This window comes from Acomys russatus, chromosome 5 (assembly GCF_903995435.1).
Source record: "Acomys russatus chromosome 5, mAcoRus1.1, whole genome shotgun sequence".
NCBI classification, from domain to species: Eukaryota; Metazoa; Chordata; class Mammalia; order Rodentia; family Muridae; genus Acomys; species Acomys russatus.
Genome location: NC_067141.1, coordinates 44,885,528 through 44,907,385, shown reverse-complemented (window position 1 = coordinate 44,907,385; position 21,858 = coordinate 44,885,528). Strand labels below are relative to the sequence as shown.

The following is a 21,858-nucleotide window of genomic DNA, read 5'->3' as shown; positions in this document are numbered from 1 at the left end:
CTTCCCTCTCCCCTTCTCTACCCCACTCCTATTTCTCAAACACTGTCTCCTTTCCTTCCTCATTTTCCTATCCAATGAGGTGTTAAAACTGTAAGGAACATTAGAATAAGGCAGCCATCTGTGTCTTGGGGTGAAAAGTAGCCTGGGACATCCAGAATGGGAACTTGCATGCAGGAAAGTGTAAGAAATGCCCATATTATTAAAGTGCTGCCCTCACGGAGCCCAAATGGCACAAAGAAGATGTCAAAGCATGGGCAGCCCGGGTTTAATCAAGAAGCACTTCTAAGAAGGAACACCTGACATGAGGTGTAGTACTTGGGCTCGGTGACGAGGCCCCCATCCCTGTGAAGAGGCATCCTGGTACTGTGTCAGGGCAAGCTAACGAGGCTCATCCAGGCAGGAGTGGCACACCTAGTGTCAGAGTCAGAATAGAGGGAGGAGGTTGAGTGGGGTGGACGGGCAGTGGTTACACATAGGAGGATCAGACAACTTAGTAAGAACATAAAAGACTCAGGAGCCATATCTTTCCAGGTAAAGGAGTTATATCAAAAGGAGATTGCCAGAACAAACGCTATGAAGTTGGACGTACATGTCAACAAAAACTCATGGCTTTTACTCTGTCCTGTAAAAGGATGCGAGGAGCAATCCCTTAGTAAAAATGAGCAAACACAACACATGTGGCTGAGCACCACTGTCTGCCAAAGAACAGGGGCATCTGAAAGCCATGGTCAAGTCCAGAAGCAGGAAGAGAAAAATCAAAGAGTTTTTGAACATCTTGTGTCGGAGAGTAAGGTTGGCTCAGGAGTGACTGCTGGGGCCATGTTAAAAAAAAAAGGCACCTGTCCAACTGAAAACTGAACATCAAAATAAAACAACAGACATGAGTTAAACAAGTCACTCAATAAAATGGGAAATTATAGAACAATATTGATAGAAATTCACAAGGTTTGATGAGGAATGAGATGTAACAACTAAACACAAAGGGAGGCACAATCATCAAGTAGCCGGCCCATCTTTTCAAAAGGCAGGGAAGTCACAGACACTGAGAGTGTCTTCCAGCGGGAGGAAGACTAAGGACATACTCAAATGCACCGTGCAACTTGGAGCTAGATTCTTGAAATCCAGTTGATTGGCCATTTGATGAAAAATGAAATCTGAGGATTAAGTGGTAATGAAACATTAATATTAATTTTCAGAATGTGGGGTTTATATGGCAACTAGGATGGAAAAATGTACTTGTTTATAGCAATTATACACTAATGTAGGTGGGGTGATGGGAAAATCAGGTAGGAAGCCCAGTCTCACATGGTTAGCGGTAAGGAAGAGGAGGACTTTGCTCCATATTGACAATTTTTTTCTGTAAATTTGAGGTTGTATCAAAATAAAAGAAAAGCAGTGCATCAGGTACCTGGTGCTGTAGTAAAGACTACTGGGGCCCCAGTCAGGTCCCTTTTACCAACTCCCCAGCTGCTGTGGGCGTAGGAAGTGTCAACTCCTTACCTTCCTGTCCCCCATGCCAACCTATTACTTTGGCTCCATGGTGGCTGTAAAGTTTGGTTTTGGAACACAGTAGTCCCATCCTTCAGAGTGGGACAGTGAGATAATTTTACAGTCTAGCTTTTCTCTTCACAACACTGTTGCAGCCCAAGGCTAAATAAGATCTGAGACCCCATCCTTAGTAGGCTCTACTCTGGGCTTTTTCTAAAGACCCACCCTTGAAAACCACAGGTTTCTGGACCTCTGGCCCAAGTTCTACTTCTAGGGTAGCAACAAAGACATGGGTAACAACATGTCAGTTGTTATCATTAGCGTCCGTGACAATAATGCCCCATGCAATGTCACAATGAGTACGCTCTAAGTCCAGACACTGACTTCGCAGATACACTGAATTTAAAGTCTTCTAGTATTTCTTCAGAATCACACTGTTTTTGTAGGGGAAATATACAAGGGTAGAGCTCTGAAAAGAGCCCCCAAGGATTTCATGAAGTTCCCTTCCTCCATGTGCTGCTAAGGCTGTGCCATAAAATATCAGATGGATATTTGCTTGCTAAAGTTTAACTCAGCCTTTCATTCAACAAATGTTTATAACTTCGATTCTCTCGAGAATAAGGCCTAAGGAGAATACATACAGCTGAGAGTTTCACCTGCCCTCAGGGAAGTTGGCCCACTGAAAGCAGTGCCACAGTTAACAGGGAAGACACAGGTAACGTACAGCTTAATGGACATGGTGACAAAAGCTTCAGGAGAAGCAAGATGGTTTAAAAAGTCACAGAAGGTGGTGACAGTTACTGGCCACACCAGGGAAGGCTTGGTTGAAGAAGCCTTTGGCCAGGGTCTCTGCAAAGACGGCCTGGAGCAGGCTGTGATGCCACTCACGGCCAGGTTACTGCTTGTTACCGTGCCGGCTGATGGCTCGTTCTCTGTGCTTTAAGAAAGCAGAGCACCTTGACAGCCAGCACAACAAATGTGTGTCATAATAAGCAATTATTGATCAGGGAGACATTTTTATGGTGTTTTGGGAGTAACTGAATTATATGCACTGATGTGTTCAGTTTTTAATTGTTTACCAGTTCACTGGGAGTAAGGAATGGAGCAATAAAACAGATGATACCCTATTCCTTGATATCCCCGCTCTCCTTGAGCATGACCTTCCTGAAGAGTTGCCTTAATCACCCAGGATGAGAGACAAATTCAAGGGACTTTTATGATGCTGCCCATAACACCCATGAAATGTTTCACTGTGGCTGTGGATAATACACGAAAAATAAATAGCACATAAGCATATGTAATCACTGGAGAGGTTGACTCACCACCTAGACATGGAAAACATTCTGAAGTTAATCACCCCAGCTTCATTTAGAGAAAATGACAGGGAAATGTGCTTAAAATCCTTACTATCCCCCAAAGGATGCTATCGAGCATATATCCACACAGCATTATGAAGGTATACAGGAATTAGATGAGAGCAATCCTAGCCCCATGTGAACCATCAAGGCTGTGCCTATTTTCAAAACACATGAAATGAAAAGGACCAAAGAAGTGTTTTCTTTAGATAAACTTGGCAGTATAGACATGGAACACAGAAAGGAATCTTCCAGTCTAAGAATCACAGGGAAATATTTCAAGTGAAAGAACGTATTTTCTGGGCTGGTAAGATGGCTCAGTAAGTAAAGGTGCTTGCTGTCAAGCCTGAGTTCAGTACCCAAGCCCCACATGGTGAAAGTGCTGCCTCCTTCAGGTTGCTCTGACTGACTTTCATATATATGCACACACACCCACGCGTACGTGCACGCACACACGCACGCATGCACACGCACACACGCACGTGCACACTCACACACAGAAACAGAAAAAAAGTGAATGTATTTTACCAACAGGAGATCATATATTTCACATAATTCAGCCTTCTCCTTTTGAGTGATTAAAAATAAGTCTAGACCTCTCCTTTGTCCTTCACAGCAGCCCTATTTATCTGATTTAAACATGTCAATGATAGAACTTGAGTGGCAAATGCCCTACAGAAAGATGAGCGTGGGAGGGAATGCGAGCGGCCATTACCCCACACCTCTGCCCATTCAGTGGAATTCAAAGCCATTATCACAGAGAGCAAGGGCATAAAAATCTACCTCTAGATATTACAGAGAAATGTAATAGCAGCTAGGAGATAATTGAGGGATAAAGGAGCTAACTAGATCACAGCTTGACTGTATGGTTTTGGATGACAAAGATGTGTCCACAGAAGGCAAAGTGGCTTCATTAAGGGCTGCCACCCATGCCCAAAGTGCAGTAAAATATATGGTGTAGTTTGAGGGTTATTCCCTTGACAAACTAATTGAAGGGTCTATTATATTTCATGCTTTTTATAAACATCATAAACAAGTTAATGTTTACTTGATCATTATTACAGTAATAAGATCTTAAAAAAAACTCAGCTCACTTATAATGGGAATATATGGGTGCACCTACACACTTATATGCATTTTTTAAGGTTTTTACTTTATGAGTATGAACGTTTTTGCTTACATTAACGTCTGTGCACCACGTGTGTGCTTGTTGCCTGCAGAGCTTGTTGCCTGCAGAGGGCAGAAGAGGGCATCAGATCCTCTGGAATGAGAGTTACTTAAGACTGTGAGCCACCATGTGGGTGCTGGGAGTGAAACCCAGGGCCTGTGTAGAAGCAGTTAAGTGTTCTTAACCACCGAGACATTTCTCCACTCCTTATATATGTAGTTTTTAGTGCATATGTATAAATCACTATGTAGCCTGGGATAGCTTGGAACTCACAATCTTCCAGCCACAGTCTCCCTAGTGCTAGAATTATAGACATGTGCCCAGCTGGAAAGAACAGTTCTTATGGGTCAAATTATAACTATATAAGCCCTATAGTACAAATACTAAAATTTCCCAAATCTTATCGTCATCTTATGAGTATATAAATTATAGTTTCTGTGATTTGGATCATTAAATTTCAAGAAATCTTTTACAATATTGAATTGTCCTGTTTTTTCTTCTTCTTCTCTTTATACGATAATAATAACTGATCTAATTTAAGCTGCTTGTCGGTTGGGTAAGCAAGCCAGTAAGCAGTATGAGCTACAATTTGTGGAAAGAAGCTGTCTGCAAAGACTGATTGACTGATTAGAACTGCAATGATGTAAAGAAGTTGAAATATTGCAGGTCCATAGTCTAATTACACTTTCTCTTGGGTTAGCATTAGCCCCTACATAGCTATTCCTTGTAGATTTCTGTGTCAGAAATAACATCCTGGGACTAATAAATAAACATGTTTTGCAATTTAACTTAGCAGATACTAGCTCCCACCAATCCCAAAGCTAAGAGTACCATCTGATAGCATCTGAGACCTATCGGGAGGCTTCCCCATCTCGCCATAACCCACCCCTCTGCTGCTTCCACCAATGTATTTTTAAAAAATACCTTGGCTTTGTTCTGTACTACAAAACTCACAAAATTGCTTCCATGTTGGAACACTGTATTTGACGAGATCTAAATGTATGTTCCCTGTCTGTGATCACTCACATTTATTCCACAATAAGCCATGTTTTTAATTCCTTTGAGGTAAGAGCTGTTCCTTCCGATCGCAGCAGCGTTCTTCCACCGCCTCTGCTTCAGTTCCTGCCTCTGGGTTCCTGCCCTAGCTTCTCCCAGCGATGCCTGTGACAGGGACAGGTGAGCTTAATGAACCCTTTCCTCCCCCAAATTGACTTGTGGTCAGTGTTTTACCACAGCAATGGAAAGTAAACTCAGCTCTGTTCCGGTGAAACCACCATCCTATAAAATAGTATAATCAACCACAGCAAACAAACAAACAAAGTAGATATTTTCTAGTTTACATTTCTATCCATCACTTGTGATATACAGTTACTGTGGAGGTTTGAATAAGGATAATCCCCCATAGGCTCATATGTTTGAGTACTTGCCCCCGCCCCCATTGGTGTAACAGTTTGGGAAGGACTAGGAGGTGTGGTCTTGATGGAGAAGTGGGGGTGGGAGGTAGGCTCTGAGTTTTCAAAAGATGTGGCCATTCCTAGTGTTCTCTTCTTGCCCCCTGCTTGAGGATCAAGGTGTGAGCTCTCAGCTGTTCCTGCCACCATGGCTTTGCTCCACCATCATAGACTAACCCTTTGAGACAGCAAACTCAGTTAAACATTTTCTTTTATAAGTTGCCTAGGTCATAGTGCTTTGCCACAGCAATGGAAAAGTAACTGGGACAATTACTTTCAGGAGCACAGTTCTGAGGTTTATTGGTTTTTTGAGACAGGGATTCTCTGTGTAGCCTTGGCTGTCCTGGACTCACTTTGTAGACCAGGCTGGCCTTGAACTCATAGAGATCCACCTGCCTCTGCCTCCACGAGTGCAGGGATTAAAGGTGCATTCCACCACCACCCCCCCAGCCAGTTATGAGTTTTAACAAATGAACACAGTTATGCCAATACTAGTTCAATTAAGACACTGGCTAGTTCTACAAACTCTCCGAATTCTCCCATGCCTTCCCCAACTCTTTTCCCCAACACCAGATTCTGGAACCCACTGGCCTCTTTTCTACTTTTACAACTTAAACAAAGTGAAGTATTTTTTTTTTTTTTTTTTAGAATATCATGTAAATGGAATCATGCAATGTTTTACTGGATGGTTTATTTTACTTAGCTCAACGAATCTGGTAACAGCCTGGTGTTGTATGAGCAGTAGTTTAAATTTTCCATCATAATTATGAGTAGTAACTCATTGTATGCACTTACCAGAATCTGCTTTTTCATTACCCTACTGAATACACTCAGTGTTATTTGTAATGTTGGCACCTACCAATAAAAATCTATAAATATTTGCATAGAGACCTTATGTGAACATAGATTTTCATTTAGTCAAATCCCCAGAAATGGAACTTTGTGGTATATGCTGGAAGCATGTACACATATAAATATAGTATATATAGTTGGGCTTTTAGACTAAGGGAATACAATCAGAATATATGAATCAGCAGCATTCAGGAGATAGGTAATAACAGTCTACAATTTAAAATGACATTAAAGCAAGATTGGAAATTTTAAATGTATTTTTATTAATAATATCCAACATTGGTAAGGAAATGGTTTAGAGGGTTAGTTCCATGCTGAGTTGGTCATGGAGTGAATTAGCACAGCTTTTTTGGAGAATGATTTGGAAGAACTAGTCAGAACATATTAGATATGTGGGGCTCATTTCTACTTCCAGAAATAGTTGCAATCATATGTAAGCAAATTTATTATTATGAAAAGGGGAGACAGCTACCTATCCACCAACAGAGAAAGATACTGTTACTCATGGTACATAATTTCCCTCTGAGATAACAGGGCAACCATTCAAAAATAAAATAAAAAAAAATGGGCAAGTTCTCTGAAACAAGATGATCTCAAAAAAAAAATTACAATGTATGTTTATAAGATAAAATGACATATACTGGTGAGGCATGAGGACCATGGTGGAGACCATGGAGATGATGGAGACAAATCATAACCAATCAAAATGCAGATCTGTGAATCCCAGTTCCAATAACCAATCAAAATGCAGGGCTGTGAATCCTAGTTCCAACAACCAATCAAAATGCAGAGCTGAAGCCGGGCATGGTGGCGCATGCCTTTCATCCCAGCACTCGGGAGGCAAAGGCAGGTGGATCACTGTGAGTTCGAGGCTAGCCTGGTCTACAAAGCGAGTCCAGGACAGCCAAGGCTACACAGAGAGACCCTGTCTCGAAAAAACAAAACAAAACAAAAAGCAGAGCTGTGAATCCCAATTCCAATGCATACATCTACAAATCACTCCCACACCTAACGTTCAGAGAAGACTTCCGGAGAGGGGGGTGAAAAGAGTGGCAAAGTCAAAGGATGAGGGAATTTGCTATAAAATTGTGTTGCCTAGTAATGTTAAGGCTACTCCCACAAAGTCTCACCAATACGACTGCGTAAACATGAGCTGGAAATGGCCATAGGCATGCCAAAGTGGATGAGGGAGAGCCCACAAGCCTCGCCCACACGAAACACTACCAATTGGTTATATGTTTTCATGTATCTGTATATACACATGTGCTTGTAACAATAATCAATGAAAAAAAAAGAGGCCATAAATTTAAAAGAGAATAAGAATGGGAATATGGAAGGGTTTGAAGGGAGGAAAAGAAAGGAAGGAATGTTGTAATTATATTGTCATCTCAAAAATATTTTATTACTTTTATTTGTGTGTGTGTGTGTGTGTGTGTGCACGTGCATGCACACATGTGAGCATATATGTGTGAATATATAGGAATGCCTTCAGAGGCCAGAAGGGGGCCTCGAGTCCCCTGAAGCTTAAGTTACAGGTGGCTGTGAGATGCCCAACATGGGTGCTGGGAACCACACTCAGGTCATCTGGCAGCAAGTAGTGGTAATTAAGCCATTTCTCTGTGCTATGACTAGAGAGGGGCTCATGAAGCCCACCCTTAGTTGTGGAACTATTGGTAGTTGCTGGCTGCTGGGAAAGGGGGTCTTAAGGGCTATTAGGGCTTGTACATTGCCCATGCTCTGGTGGACTGCCCCACACCCATGTGCATGCTGTCAGCTTCAACTGGATTCTGGATTCAGAAAAAGAAAAAGAAAGGGCATGAGAGTTGCAGGAAAATTTGCTGGTGCCCAGGGGAATAGGGAATGGATACAATCAAGTTACATTGTATATATGTTTGAAATTACCAAGGAATAAAGATGCCTAATATACAATTAATATTTAATGAACTATAAAAATGTTTTTTAAAATGCTGTGTTGAAAAAAGTAGTTGGGGTTGAGTGATGAGGGGTGCCCGGATTTTCCCCATGAATGAAGCATTATGGGTATTCACAGAGACTGAATGATTGCTGGGAGAAGTGTGTGTTGGGATTGTAACTTTCATACTCAACATTTCAGATTCATAGACCAGAGAATCTAATGTAGGGGTGGGAAAATGTGCCCTTCTATAAGACGCTAGTCAAAGGCTGTCAGAAGCTGTCAAGGAGTTTTGGAGTTGGAGCTTTCCCCGCCAACCAGCTTGTTTTCAGGGAGGGAACCGGCCCATGACACAAGTGTGCTGAGAACTCAGCCAATGCTTATCTCCAACCCCAGTATGCTTGACATAATATAAACAGATATTGTTTTCATAAGAGATAAGTGCATGGATAATCACTGCTCCTGAAAAAGAAATGGAACCCACAAGGGAACAGAAACAACAATCAAATGGCTAAAGGTCAAGACCCATATTTTAACCCAAAGCCGTATGTTTAAACATGGCACCAAAATAAAAATTTTAAGGAAAATACCAATATGGATTTAATTACATAAATCATTCTAGATGTTAAAATATAAACAATTTAAAATATATACTGGGTAAGGAGCTCCTGTGGTAGAAAAGTTAATATATTTAGCAATAAAAGTGTGCTAGTGCAGGGGAGATTACTCAGCAATCAGAGCACTTGCTGTGCAGGCAAGACTTCAGAGTGCAGATCCCCAGAACCCGCAGAGAAGCCTCAGATGCTGAAGACAGGGATCCCCTAAGCAACCTGCCTAGCGAAGTGGGCCATATCTGCAAATTCTGGGTGTGGCTGAGTGACCCTGCTTCAATGTGTAAGGTGAACAAATAATTGAGGAAGATCCCTAACATCAATCTTGTGCTTCCACATGCATGTGCATACATAGTCACATATCACACACACACACACACACACACACACACACACACACACACACACACGGGGGAGGGGTAGGCAGATAGACAGAGAGATACAGAAACAGAGAGACAGAGACACACATATACAAACAAACATGCATATACCCCTCCCCCAATCATGAAAAGGGAAAAAAGTTTTATAAAACCAAATAGCTTAATAGAGTTGTACAAATTTATTAAATAGTGTGCCAAAGAAAAGAATTACCTGCGTCCAACAAATATATGGGAAAAATGTTCAATCGGATAGTCAAAGAAAATGTGAACAATGACAATTCTTTTACAAAACTGGCAATATTAGTAAATGATAATATTTTATATTTGTTATATTCAACATATGATTCACATATTGATTAAATCTTTGATCTATTATTAAGTCTTAAATTTGTGCATATATCTTAGGCATATAAATTATATTTTCCCCATAGGAAAAAAAATAAATGTGCACAGGGTTTTAGTGAGAAGGCATTGCTACATTGTAAGTATAAAAACAACAACAACAACAACAAAAAAAAAAAACGAGGAGTTACCTAAATGTTAAAACTGGCTGAAAAAAGTGTGACACACATGTATAATGCAATCATTAGTTTCTGTGTTGAGGAAGAATAATAAAAACTAAAGATAGGGAATCCTCCCATATTGTGAAAACTGAAAATGCAGACTAAAAAATAGTACTAGAGTTTGAATTAGTGTTTATATAAACATATACACCACTGTCAAGTATGGTTATCTACACAGAATGAAATTCATTTATTTTTGCTTTTGTTTCTCTATAGTTTCCAAAATTTCTACCAGGAGCATTCTAAAGTCTTTTTTTTTTTTTAAGTAAAATTTGTGGAAGATAGAAAAAAAATTTTAAAAGTCTGTACTACCAGGAGGAGGGAACAAGTACAGTGCTTCAAATAGAAAATAAATCTGAAAACCAAATTTAGTCCAATAGACCTTTCTGTTTATTGTTCCTTCTTGGATTTCTTTCTAGAACTTTAAATACCCAGAAAAGTGCCTCTAATTATAACATTTTGAAGTTTGAGAACAACTTGTTCTGAAATCTCTAATAAGTAGGAAGGCATAATCTTACTTGCCTGGTTGGCAAACTTTGTTTTACATTTGTGTTAGAATGGAAGACAGACTGGCATGTAGCTCTGTCATAATTCCTTTTTTTTTTCTTTTTTGGTTTTTTAAGACAGGGTTTCTTTGTGTATCCTTGGCTGTCCTGGACTCACTTTGCAGACCAGGCTGGCCTCGAACTCACAGCGATCTGCCTACCTTTGCGTCTGCCTCCCAAGTGCTGTGACTAAAGGCATGCGCCACCACGCCTGGCTCATAATTACTTTCTATAAGTAATTCTTTCTCCTCTGCAACTACTGGAAACAGTATGCAGTCTAACATTATTAAAAAAAATAGTACAGATTCAATGGCACACATACAGGAACTGGATAAAAACCAATGTCAAGAGCCATTTATTATTTATCCCTGAGAACAATAATTCCTGCTAAAGTAGGGAAAAGAGAAGCTATTTTTTGCAAGCTGCTTATGTCTCAGAGGTTCTCTCACATGTACCTCTGTAGACAGCCTGCAGCCTACTTCCCAACACACACGTCAGCACACATGTGCACATGCGCACATGACAGGGATCCCTATGTGTTCAAATGCTTCTCACAAGGCTGTGCTGTGAAGGTCATTACTATGGAGATAGAAACCTCATTGGGCGTGGGGGGCGGGGTCACAACATGCTTGATTAAACTGAAGATCAAAATGTTCTCTTGATGAAAGACTAGCAAGTGCTTTATTTTGGGGTCACAAATTCCAATGACATCTTTGAATCTGAGGCCAAGTTTCAATTCACTATTTTTTTCTGTAGGAGTCCATCAAAATAATAATAATAATAATAATAATAATAATAATAATAATAACAACAACAACAACAACAACAATAATAAAAGAAATGAAAGGATGTGTTTCTTTTTCATTATTCTTTTTGTGAGACAGGGTCTTGTCATGCTGCTCAGGCTGGCTTTGAAGTTTTAGGTTGAAAGCATCTCCCTGCCTCAGCCTCCTGAGCAGTTGTAACTGCAGGTATATGCTCTTCCTTGCCTGGCTAACAGACTCTGTTTTCCATGTTTAGAATGTGGGTTTCTTCCTAACTGAATAGATGCATAGACTGTATGTACAACGCAAGGCTTTTTTCCATGCTAACTGAAAATGAGGGATGAAGGCACGAGGGGACAAGATGAAGCAAGGTGAAGTCTAAGAGGATAAAGACTGACAGACCAATGAGCATGGGAGCAGGAACAAGTGGAGGAGCACCAGGAGTTTTACCGCAGCAAAACCCTGTGTGACGCTGCAAGGGCAAAAGCCTGTCGTTATGCATTTGCCAAAAGCCATCAAATATATAGTTCAAAAACCAATACTAGGCCAGAGGATGTAGCCAAATGTGTGCCCAGCATGAGTGACGCTCTGAGAGAATATGGTAAATCTCAAGGCTTTCTGCTCAGTTTTTCTGTAACCCTAGCTGACCCCCCCCCCCATTAAGTCATTTAATTTGGAAAAGAAAACACAACGATGCAAAATTTACATTTCTACAGACTAGCATTTATATATAAAGAGGGAATAAACTTACTTCCGGGTCACAATCAGCCACTCTCGAATATAGGTCTGAACACAGTCCCTGACGTGAGGATCCAGTTCAACTCTAATTAGGTGAAAAACGAGATTAAGAATAGGTTATTACTGGGCAAAAGTGATACAACAAACCCTTGCCGTAATGAAGGGACACAACACCACTTCAAATAGGTATCAATAACAATGTACTTGCCCATTCATTTCAAGTGTAGGAAGTATTCCTAAGGCAACAGTATCTGGGTTTTGATGTAATCAATGTTGGTATTTTAAGCTCTGTGAGTTTCTTTGTTACAGAGAACTGCTAAACTACATCTATGCCTAAAGGCATTAGGACACAAGTAGGGAGAAACAGCTACAATTAAACACCAAACATGAAAAGTAAGTTCAAATAGTTATTTTTAACAGTTCCTTTTCTTTTCTTTCTTTCTTTTTTTTTTTTTTTTTTTTTTTTTTTTTTTTTTTTTTTGCTCTTTTGTGATTTTGTTAAGGCATGTGTGTTTTCCATTTTGAGGCTTTGTAGACTTAGGCTTTGGATTCCTGTCATACCTGTTGAGAAGTGTGCCATTAAAGATAGTCTCCATATGTTTTACAGTCTTGAAATCAGAAATAATGACATACCAAAGCTTTTGGTCTTATTAGAAACACATCAGTAGTAGATGTAAATAGGTATAAAAGCAGCAGGTTTTTATTTAAAAATTTTTTGAGATTATAATATAACTTTAACACTTCTTTTCCAAAATTTTCCAAACTTTCCTATGCTCTTATTCAAATTCATGGTCTCCTTTTCTTTCTTTCTTTCTTTCTTTCTTTCTTTCTTTTTTTTTTTTTTTTTTACATTTTTTTTATTACTTTATTCTTGTTACATCTCAATGTTTATCCCATCCCTTGTATCCTCCCATTCTTCCCTCCCTCCCATTTTCCCATTATTCCCCTCCCCTATGACTGTTCCTGAGGGGGATTACCTCCCCCTGTATATGCTCATAGGGTATCAAGTCTCTTCTTGGCAACCTGCTGTCCTTCCTCTGCGTGCCACGAGGTCTCCCCCTCCCGGACACATGGTCAAATGTGAGGCACCAGAGTATGTGAGACCTACAAGTAGAACATTATGATAGGCAGATTTGGGCCCAGGGGTCCCGCTCAAACTAAGGCATCAGCCAAGGACAATACAGGTGGTAAACTTTAAACCCCTACCCAGATCTAGCCAATGGTCAGCACATTCTCCATAGTTGAGTGGAGAGTGGGATATGACTTTCTCACATACTCTGGTGCCTCACATTTGACCATCAACTCTAAGATTCCATCTTTTCTTTAATTGTTATACCTGTAAATGTGTGTGTATATACACACACACACACACACACACACACGCATATTCATAAACATATGCCTCTGTCCATTTACTGTTACTTGTATATGTATACTTATGTTTTCAAGGCTGACCAATTGGTATGAGACAAGCAATTGGTGTGTTCTTCCCTGGGGAAGGCTATTTACCCTGGCTCTCAGCATTCCTTAGCTGCCTGAAGTTCTTTGTCTAGGGTTGAGGCCTCTGGGCTTTCCCCCTCCCATGTCATACTGTAAGCCTTAATTTTGCATTTGTAAAACAGGGATGCTATAATTTGGATCCTGGCTATCCTCCACAGGCCCACGTGTTAAAGTCTTAGTCTCTGGCATGACACAATCTTCAGGATGTAGGGCCTTAAGGAAAGGTCTTCATCACTGGGGGCATGACCTTGAAGGGGACTGTGGGACACTGCTCGCGTCCTCTCTGTGTTGTGCACCTGGCCATGAAGTGGGCACAAATTTCTTCTCTGCTATCATCGCTCGTTGCAATACTCTTTGCCACTACAGGGCCAAAGCAATACAGCCAAGAAGCCAGGGGCTGAAACCTTCAAAATCGTGAGCCAAAATAAACGTTTCTTCTGTGTAGTTGAGTTGTAACGGGTATCTGTTACAGTAAAGGAAAACTGGCTAACACAAGGAGTCAGAACTCACCAGCAGAATTTGCTATCGGTCTAAGACAAAATTCTACAGAGGCTAGATATAAGATCTCTTAACCCCAACTGTCCAAATCCCAGCTCCATCCCTCACTGACTTTATAGCCTTAGGCCAGTCATTCAACCCCTTTATGTCTCAATTTCCTCACCAGCAAGTGGTGATATAATAAGCTTGCCTCCTTTAGAGAATCATAAAGATGATTTGATGCTAATGTGCAACGTGCTTGAGAGAGCGTCTGGCACACAGTAAGACTCTGCGCCTAGTTCAGACTTAGGTGACATTTATGATACACTGGGCACAGACTCAAGCACTTATCATGTATGGATGCAACAGGGCAGGCACGGCTGTTACCCTTGTGCAGAAGAACAAGGCGGTAAGGAAATAAATCCACAGACCAAGTGGCCATGCTGGGACCTGGAGGGCCCAGGCTCATGACTGCCACAGATCAGATTCACTACCTAACACAGGTTCTGAGTGAGGCACAGGGTGTTGACCTAGAGTCACTAGTGTTTACTCTCATGGAGACCAGAACGCCTTCCCCTGCCTGCTTTGCTTATACAGAAGACTCTGGCAACAACTGAGATGGCACAGGTTGCCTTAAAGTCACAAGAGGTAAAATGTTCACTATAAGTCATAGCAACAAATCCGTATCCCACTCACAAAATGGATCTAGGAAAACCTGCCTTATTTATCAAAGGTTTTTTAGTTTTTTGTTTTGTTTTTGTTTTTGTTTTTGTTTTGAGATAGGGTTTCTCTTGGTAGCCTTGCTTGTTCTGGACTCACTTTGTAGACCAGCCTGGCCTCGAACTCACAGAGGTCTGCTTGCCTCTGCCTCCCAAGTGCTGGGATTAAAGGCGTGCATCCTTCTACCTCTAAACGTCCTGTATTTTAACACCAATTCTTCCAAGATTCTGGCCACATTTAAAGATAACCATAAAAACTCACTGAAGTAAATAATGTGACTCTACTGAAGATGAAAATGTGTTGTCAACATTAAAACCACACTTGAATAAATGGCCTGACACTAGGAAAAAACGTTTTTCCAACGATGACAAGGATCTGGTTGTTGGGGGGCGGGGGGAGGATGGTATTTCCCACACAGAATGGAGCTGTCTATGTGGCTACCTAGCTATGTGAAGGGAAAAGTGACCCAAGAAGAAAACAAAGGCACTTCTCACATCTCAGCTGTCCAGGCACCTTAAACTGTGCTGAAACGCAACCTAACACACAACACCCCACTGCAAATATGGTGGGGGCCATGTCTCATATTTTCCTTTCTGGGGGAAATGAGAAGACTCAAAATGTTCAAGGGAGTATGAATCTTAATTTGGGTTTAAAAATGCATGAAAATAAAAGTTCACTCAAAATCTCCAAAGAGACAGGGGTCTTCATCCTGAAGGGCTTATGCTTAACTCAGACATGAGCCCATGGTTGCTGGACACCGAGAACTAATGCCCAGGACATGCTCAACCACTGGGCTCTAAATAGTTATTTGAATATTCACTCTACAATGTTTCCACTGTGTCTCCCCTATGCAAAACTTCTGCAGAGGAAGGGAGTTTCCCTTTCTCACCTTTTTAATCTCAGGACAGAACAAATGTTCAATAAATGTTCAGAGAAACTTAGGTTACTAACTTGATTTATGCCTATGTGTGGAAAAAAATAAAATGCTTTAAAAATTCTTTTATAGTCATTACGTGCACACAGGAGCATGTGTGAAAGCATGTGACATGTATGTACACTTATATGTGGCAATGAGAGGACAATATGAGTGAGTCAGTTCTGGGAATCGAGCTCAGGTTGTCAGGATGGCAGCCAAATGCCTCCATCTGCTGCGACAGCTTATTGGCCCACAAAATGCTTGTGATCAGAGACATTTCAATACTTGTTATAAGGCTCTTGACAGCCTGCAAATAGACATCATGAGGCTTCTTGAGCTCATGTGACTAGCCTATAGTCCTCAGCACCACGAAACAAACAAACAAAAACTGTCTACATCTAGGTAGCCATACCATATGTACTGTATAATTTAGTGGGTTGGGTAATTTTGCTCCTTTAAAAACACCAGTGTGGCTATCTGTGTGCTGGCGACCGTATATGTGTGCATGTGGAGGCGTTGGGTGTCTTCCTCAGTTACTCTTTAGTTTTTGAGGGACGGTCTCTCAGTGAACCTGGGGCTCACTAACTGGCTAGACTGGCTAGCCAGCAAGCCTCAGGGATACCTTCTGCCTGTCTAGTTACAAGTGCGTGCACATCGCCATGCCTGGCTTTTTCTGCGGATGCTGAGGTGCTGAGCTTAGGTCCTCGTGCTTGTACCTAAAATATTTTTTAGTTGAAAAAAAAAAAAAAACATCGCTAACTTCTTATAATGCTAGAGATCAAAGATCTTGACCTTGCACATGCTAGACAAGCTTTTCACCACTGTGCTGTAGCCCATCCCCCACCCCAGCCCGGAGTTCATGTCACAGCTGGGTGTGATGCTGCACACCTGTGACCCTGGCACTTGGCAGGCACTGGCAGGAGGGTTTTTGACTTGGAGTTCAGCTTAGGCTACACAGCGAGACCCTGTTTCAAGATCTAAGAAGAAAAAGAACAAAAGAGGTTCCAAATCAGCACCCTTCCCCTCTCATAGTTCAAGAAAATAATTTACCCTTCCTCTGGCAGAGAGGGCTGCAAAGTCCTACATTCCTTGGGTGTGAACGCCACGTGCAAGTCGTCATCGGTGAGGTCCCCCAGCTCCCGGGCCAGCTCCGCGTCCAAGCTGTTCAAGTGTGTCATCACAAGTCCTTCAAAGTCCACCGGCTCCACTGGCTCATAAAGCTGAGGCTGGAAGGAAAGGGAGGGAAGAGCGCCGTTCCCACCGGCTTTCTCGTGGAGTACACAGACGCACAGGCACACAGGGCGGTGGATGTCTTAGCTGCCCTGCCCTCCCCTTCAACTCAGCATTTCCCTTTTAGCCTAAATGAAGCGACTGGAGAAGCTGTCAAACTGCAGTGGTGACAGGAGAGGTAAAGAAAGGCAGGAGCCCGAGGAGAGTCAAGTCACAACACGACTGAGTAGTTAAAATCACACCCCAAGGCAGAATTTTTCCCTGCTTAATTGTAGCTTGATGAGGAATCCTGAGGAGAGCCAAAATGAGATCACAGGCTTTAAGGAATTTTTATAATTTCTCCTGCAAGAGCTCTCTGAGGCCATGTTTTGTTTACCCAAACACGGTTGAAAAAGAGGCAGGAGGCAATTTCCCCGAAACTCAGGCAAACACAGCACTCCTCTGGCAGCGTGCTCAGACACAGTGTTTCCCTTGGCTTGGAGACATCTGTATACCACTGCTCAGAGCCAGCACTTTAGACACAGTCTCAGCTGACATGGAGCCAGGCTTGCGGCTAAATCCTCTAGGGCTGAGACTTCCAAGCACTACTGGTCGGGAAGAAACCCAGGGTACTGACGCTGGGTGAGCAAACCCTTAGAATCTGCTGGAGAAAGTTGTCCTGTCTTCATCCCATCCTCCCACAGTGGGGGAGCAGGAACACAAGACAGGATAGAAACCCAGGGAAACAATGCCACTCTTCAGTTGACAGTGTTAAGAACTGGCAACACTTTGCAGGCCTCTTATTTAAAAAATAAAATAAAATAAACTTCTAGCCTGTGGCATGCAAAGATTCAGGAAGCACTGCCTTAAGGCAGCAAAAGTCACTTAGATCAAGGAGATTGGCACAACACTAACAGCAGCAGTGATGGGGTAGGATGCAGGTCTCTGATGTGCTCAAGGCATAGGCAGACTGCGCAGAGTGGCCAGTCAAAGTGAGAGCTGTTTTCCTCAATCCCGAAAGCATCACAAAGCGAAAGCCCCAGATTCCGGACCTGTCCTACGGGAGGGCAGGCCTGAAGGAAGGGCTGACAAAACTGGTTTTTTTATCCCCTGGAGTCCACATACCAGCAGACCTCAAGCTGGGGTGGAGAAACAGTGCTGTTGAAGAGGCAAAGGGCAAGAGGATTCCAGAATGTAACTATGGCTTCCACCGTCTCTTTCCCAACTCACATCAGAGAGATGTAAAGGCTAGTCTTAGTTGTCAACTTGACTACATCTGGAATCAACTAAAACAAGCAAGCAGCTGGGCACACCTGTGAGGGGGTTTTCCTTGACTGGATCATTTGAGACAGGATGATACACCTTAAATCCAGATCATCTGAAGCCACATGACTCACCCAAAATCTAGGCCACACCTTCCAGCGGCAGCCCACATAAAAGGGAATGGAAGAAGGAAGCTTTTCCTTTTTGCCTGCTTGCCCTCACTCACTCTCTGGCAAGTTCATCTACCTACTGCTGTGGCATTCTTTCGCGGGAATTAGAACCCACTTCTTTGGGATTCCAAAGTATATTGAAGACCAGTTGAGAATCCAGCCTTATAGACTGAACACCTGCTGGACTCTTGGCCTTTCTGTCAATAGACAGCCATTGTTGGGCTAGCCAGACCATAGCTTGTAAAAGACTTTAATAATCATCTTTAAATATATAGATATCCATTCTACCAACCCTGCTCCTCTAAGGAACCCTGACAAAATGCACGGCCCGACTTCCTGCCCAGAGCTTTAAGATGGGACACTTACATAGCACTAACTGTTAGCAGGATGAAATGGAGGCAGAGTAGAGAGTTCCAGGGTGGTTCTCAGTAGCTGAGAGCAATGAGCCCCTTTTGGTCTTCAAGGGGGAAGAAGACAGGAAAGTCTCGTCTGGTTCTGACTGTAACCACAAGACAACTGAGGAAGGGATGGACCACAGTCTTCAGGAAGGCCTGTCCAAATCAATCTCTCTAGAACCCAGGGGAATATGCAAGTTAATTATCCTCATTTTCAGATGGTTTATAATTAATCATTTATCCCATGGCCAGAAAGCAGCACATTTTGATTGTTTTCTCTTATAGGTCTTCCAGAGAATCATTATTTCCTAAAATAACTAAAATACAAGGTAATAGTTAAGTATGCAACAAAACAAATGAAAAATGCCTTTAAGACTACCCACAAATTCTGCTCAGAACTTCTCAGGGGATTAGATGCTCAGATATAATAGTAAATAAGTGAACTCAAGCACAGGTAATGAAATGCATCACCAAACACAGCTGCACTTAGTGAATGAGGATTGAGCACTGGAAAGTAGAAGCTGCATAGAAAAATGTACCTGTGTGCAACTTTCAGAGAGAAAAAAGTCCAGTTCAGCTAAAATAAAACACTTGCTATGGTCCTGAAACTCAAAGTTATAAAGGTGAAAACTCAGCACCTGCTACAGGACAGGTGGTCCAAAGACCAGGAGCAGGTGATAGTCTGTCCTATCATCTTGTACTAGGATACAGGGGAACACGGGGCTGCCATCTAACCAACCACTGGATAATGATGTTTAATCTTCTCAAATATAAATACACACGATAGATGATAAACTCAAAGTCTTGAGGTCTGAACATAGTCCAGGGGTGGAGCAGGCCGTAAACCCACAGTAAGGATGGAATCACGGCTAGACCATGCTTCTCAAAGGACACATCAGCTGGCGCTTAATGATTTCTCTCCTTATTTCTATTCTAAAACTGACAAGGCAAAGAGTTTGCTCATGCCAGCGTGATAGAAACTTGTCTAACCAGTAGGAATGGGCGCAGACTCCAAGTTCTCTTACCTTGACAGGCTTTCAAGCAGTGTGTCCTCTTGAAGTTCAAATAAAAGCCAGGATTCAAACAATCGAGCAATAGTCAAGAATCTGCTCTCTAGAGTATCTACAGTTTTAGTCTCATGAGCAGGTTTTATCATGAGGCAATCAGCACACACAGAGGAATAAATGCATACTTAGCATCTACAAGTATGCGTGTGCACACACACACATTTGTCAAATACTAAGTAGCTACAACTGCACTGCAGTGCATGAGGGACAAAGTTTGAGCATGAAGTAAGGTAGCAGTTAAGATGTGTCCCAAAGGCCCAAGTCTTCCCTTGACTAGTGTGCTTAGTATTCTTAGTCAACAGAGAACAAAAGACTGATGATGATCTTGATGATGATGATGACGATGACAATGACAACTTTGATTTTTTGAGACAGGGTTTCTCTGTGTGGCCCTGCCTGTACTGGACTTGCTTTATAGACCAGGCTAGCTTCGAACTCACGGAGATATGTCTGCCTCTGCCTGAGATTAAAGTGCTGGGATAAAGGCATGCGCCACCACAGCCTGGCTGAAAGACTAGTTCAAATGCTATGATCAAAAGAGATTTCATGAAGATTATCTTTGTTCAAGGGTGGTGTGTGTGTGTGTGTGTGTGTGTGTGTGTGTGTGTGTGTGTGTGTGTATGTGTGTGTGTGTGTGTGTGTGTGTGTATGCATGCATGCGTGCGCATGCACATGCACTCTCTTGATTGTCAGGAAGTAAAGCATCAGCTATACTCAACCCATGGCTTCCTGTCTGTTCTGCTTTCCTCCCTGACAACTATCTACATGGATCTCAGGTTTGCCCAGCCAGGGGCTTCCTACAGTTATCTGCACTTGAATGGACATTCTGTGCTCTCACATATGACTTGGTGATGCCGCTGTAGTTACAGTTCCCCCTGCTGCCCACTCTGCTTCCTGGCTGTTTTTGGGACATACCACACATTCCTGCCTTGCAGACTGGACACCGGCACTTCCTTCTGCCTGGAATACCTTCCCTTAACAACTTGCCAGGCTCATCCTGAGCACATCCTGGGTATCTCCATTCCAGATGGAGGTCCTCGAAGACCACCCCACCTAAAACAGCATCTCTTCTGTGATACTGCACCCTTTGTCACTTTCCTTCTTCGTAACCCTTCCTGCCCTCATCACAGCTGACAGTCACTTACTTGCTCTAAAATGTTCCTCAAGAACAAAGGATGGTCCTCTGTTGCATTCATGACCGTTATTCACAGCTCTTAGAGCAGTCGCAAGTACACAGTAAGACCCAATATACACATCCTTAATGGATTAAAAAAAGACAGTCAGCACTCTACACTTAGCAAACAAAGCTAAAGGCGGAAAGTTTCCTCTGCCTTCAGTGATTCAAAGAACTTGGTGACCTAAAAGAAGCTCGCCTCCCTGCCTCCAGCAACGGAAATCTTCCACTGAGGCTGATGTAGATGCTGAGATAGCATCATGAGCACCAGGCTGGGTTTTGTTTTTGTTATTTTGTTTTAATAAATCAGGTATTGGGTGTATGCATGCCTGAAGGCCGGAGGTCACCCTGAGGTTTGGCTACTTGTTTTGGGGCTGGGGCTCTCACTGGGACATGGAGCTATTAGTTAGGCTGGCTAGCCAGCAAGCCCAGAATTGTGTCTTATCTTCCTAGTGCTCGGATTGTAAGTAGGTGGCAACACACCTAGCTTTTTATGTGGGTTCTGGGGACTGAACTCAGGTCCTCATGCTTGAGTGATAAGCACTTTACACACTGGACCATCTCCCCAGCCGGCCTCCATCCCTGTTTAGAGTGACCATAAGAAGTGCCTGCCACACTTTCCATCTTACCCTCCACTGTAAATGCGCATGGGAACTACAGGGAGTGCTGCATTTTCCATCATGTCCTTTCAGCCCAACCAACAACACAGAACAGCCAACGCTGCGGAGAAATGAGGTGAGAAAGAACAACAGCGGCAGAGGCACAAAGGAGGCTCGGAGTTAGGAAGTCAGCACCCAAGCCATCCTAGCCAAGAGAAGGGTGCTGTATCTCACAGATGCCAATGCACACAGGAAGGAATGCTTCTCGGGCGCGAGAGTTCTCTAAGACATGAATGTTACACACACACACAACACACACAACACACACACACACACACACACACACACACACACACGTCCTGTAGCCATGGTGCTGAGGTGCGGGCGTGGCGGGGTAGGGGGTGGGCCCAGGGTGTGGCTTTTTACAACCTTTACTTCACCCAGAGCCCTCAGGTTCTGGCTGTTCCTTCCATTTCACTTTGGAGTTTTCTATCCTGCTTTTAAAAATTAGTATATTTTCCTCTATAAAAAAAACGCACTT

The 21,858-nt window shown here is 42.5% G+C and overlaps 1 protein-coding gene across 1 annotated transcript in view; it reads right to left on the bottom strand.

Moving 5' to 3' along the window:
- Nucleotides 1-21,858, bottom strand: part of Dock8 (dedicator of cytokinesis 8) — a 197,930-nt gene that overhangs the window by 130,205 nt on the left and 45,867 nt on the right. Inside the window, exons 3-4 of the mRNA XM_051146278.1 lie at nucleotides 16,491-16,666; nucleotides 11,841-11,912 (exon numbers count right to left, since the gene is read on the bottom strand). Of these exons, the coding sequence (XP_051002235.1) occupies nucleotides 11,841-11,912; nucleotides 16,491-16,666 (248 nt within the window). The remainder of the gene's footprint in view (nucleotides 1-11,840; nucleotides 11,913-16,490; nucleotides 16,667-21,858) is intronic.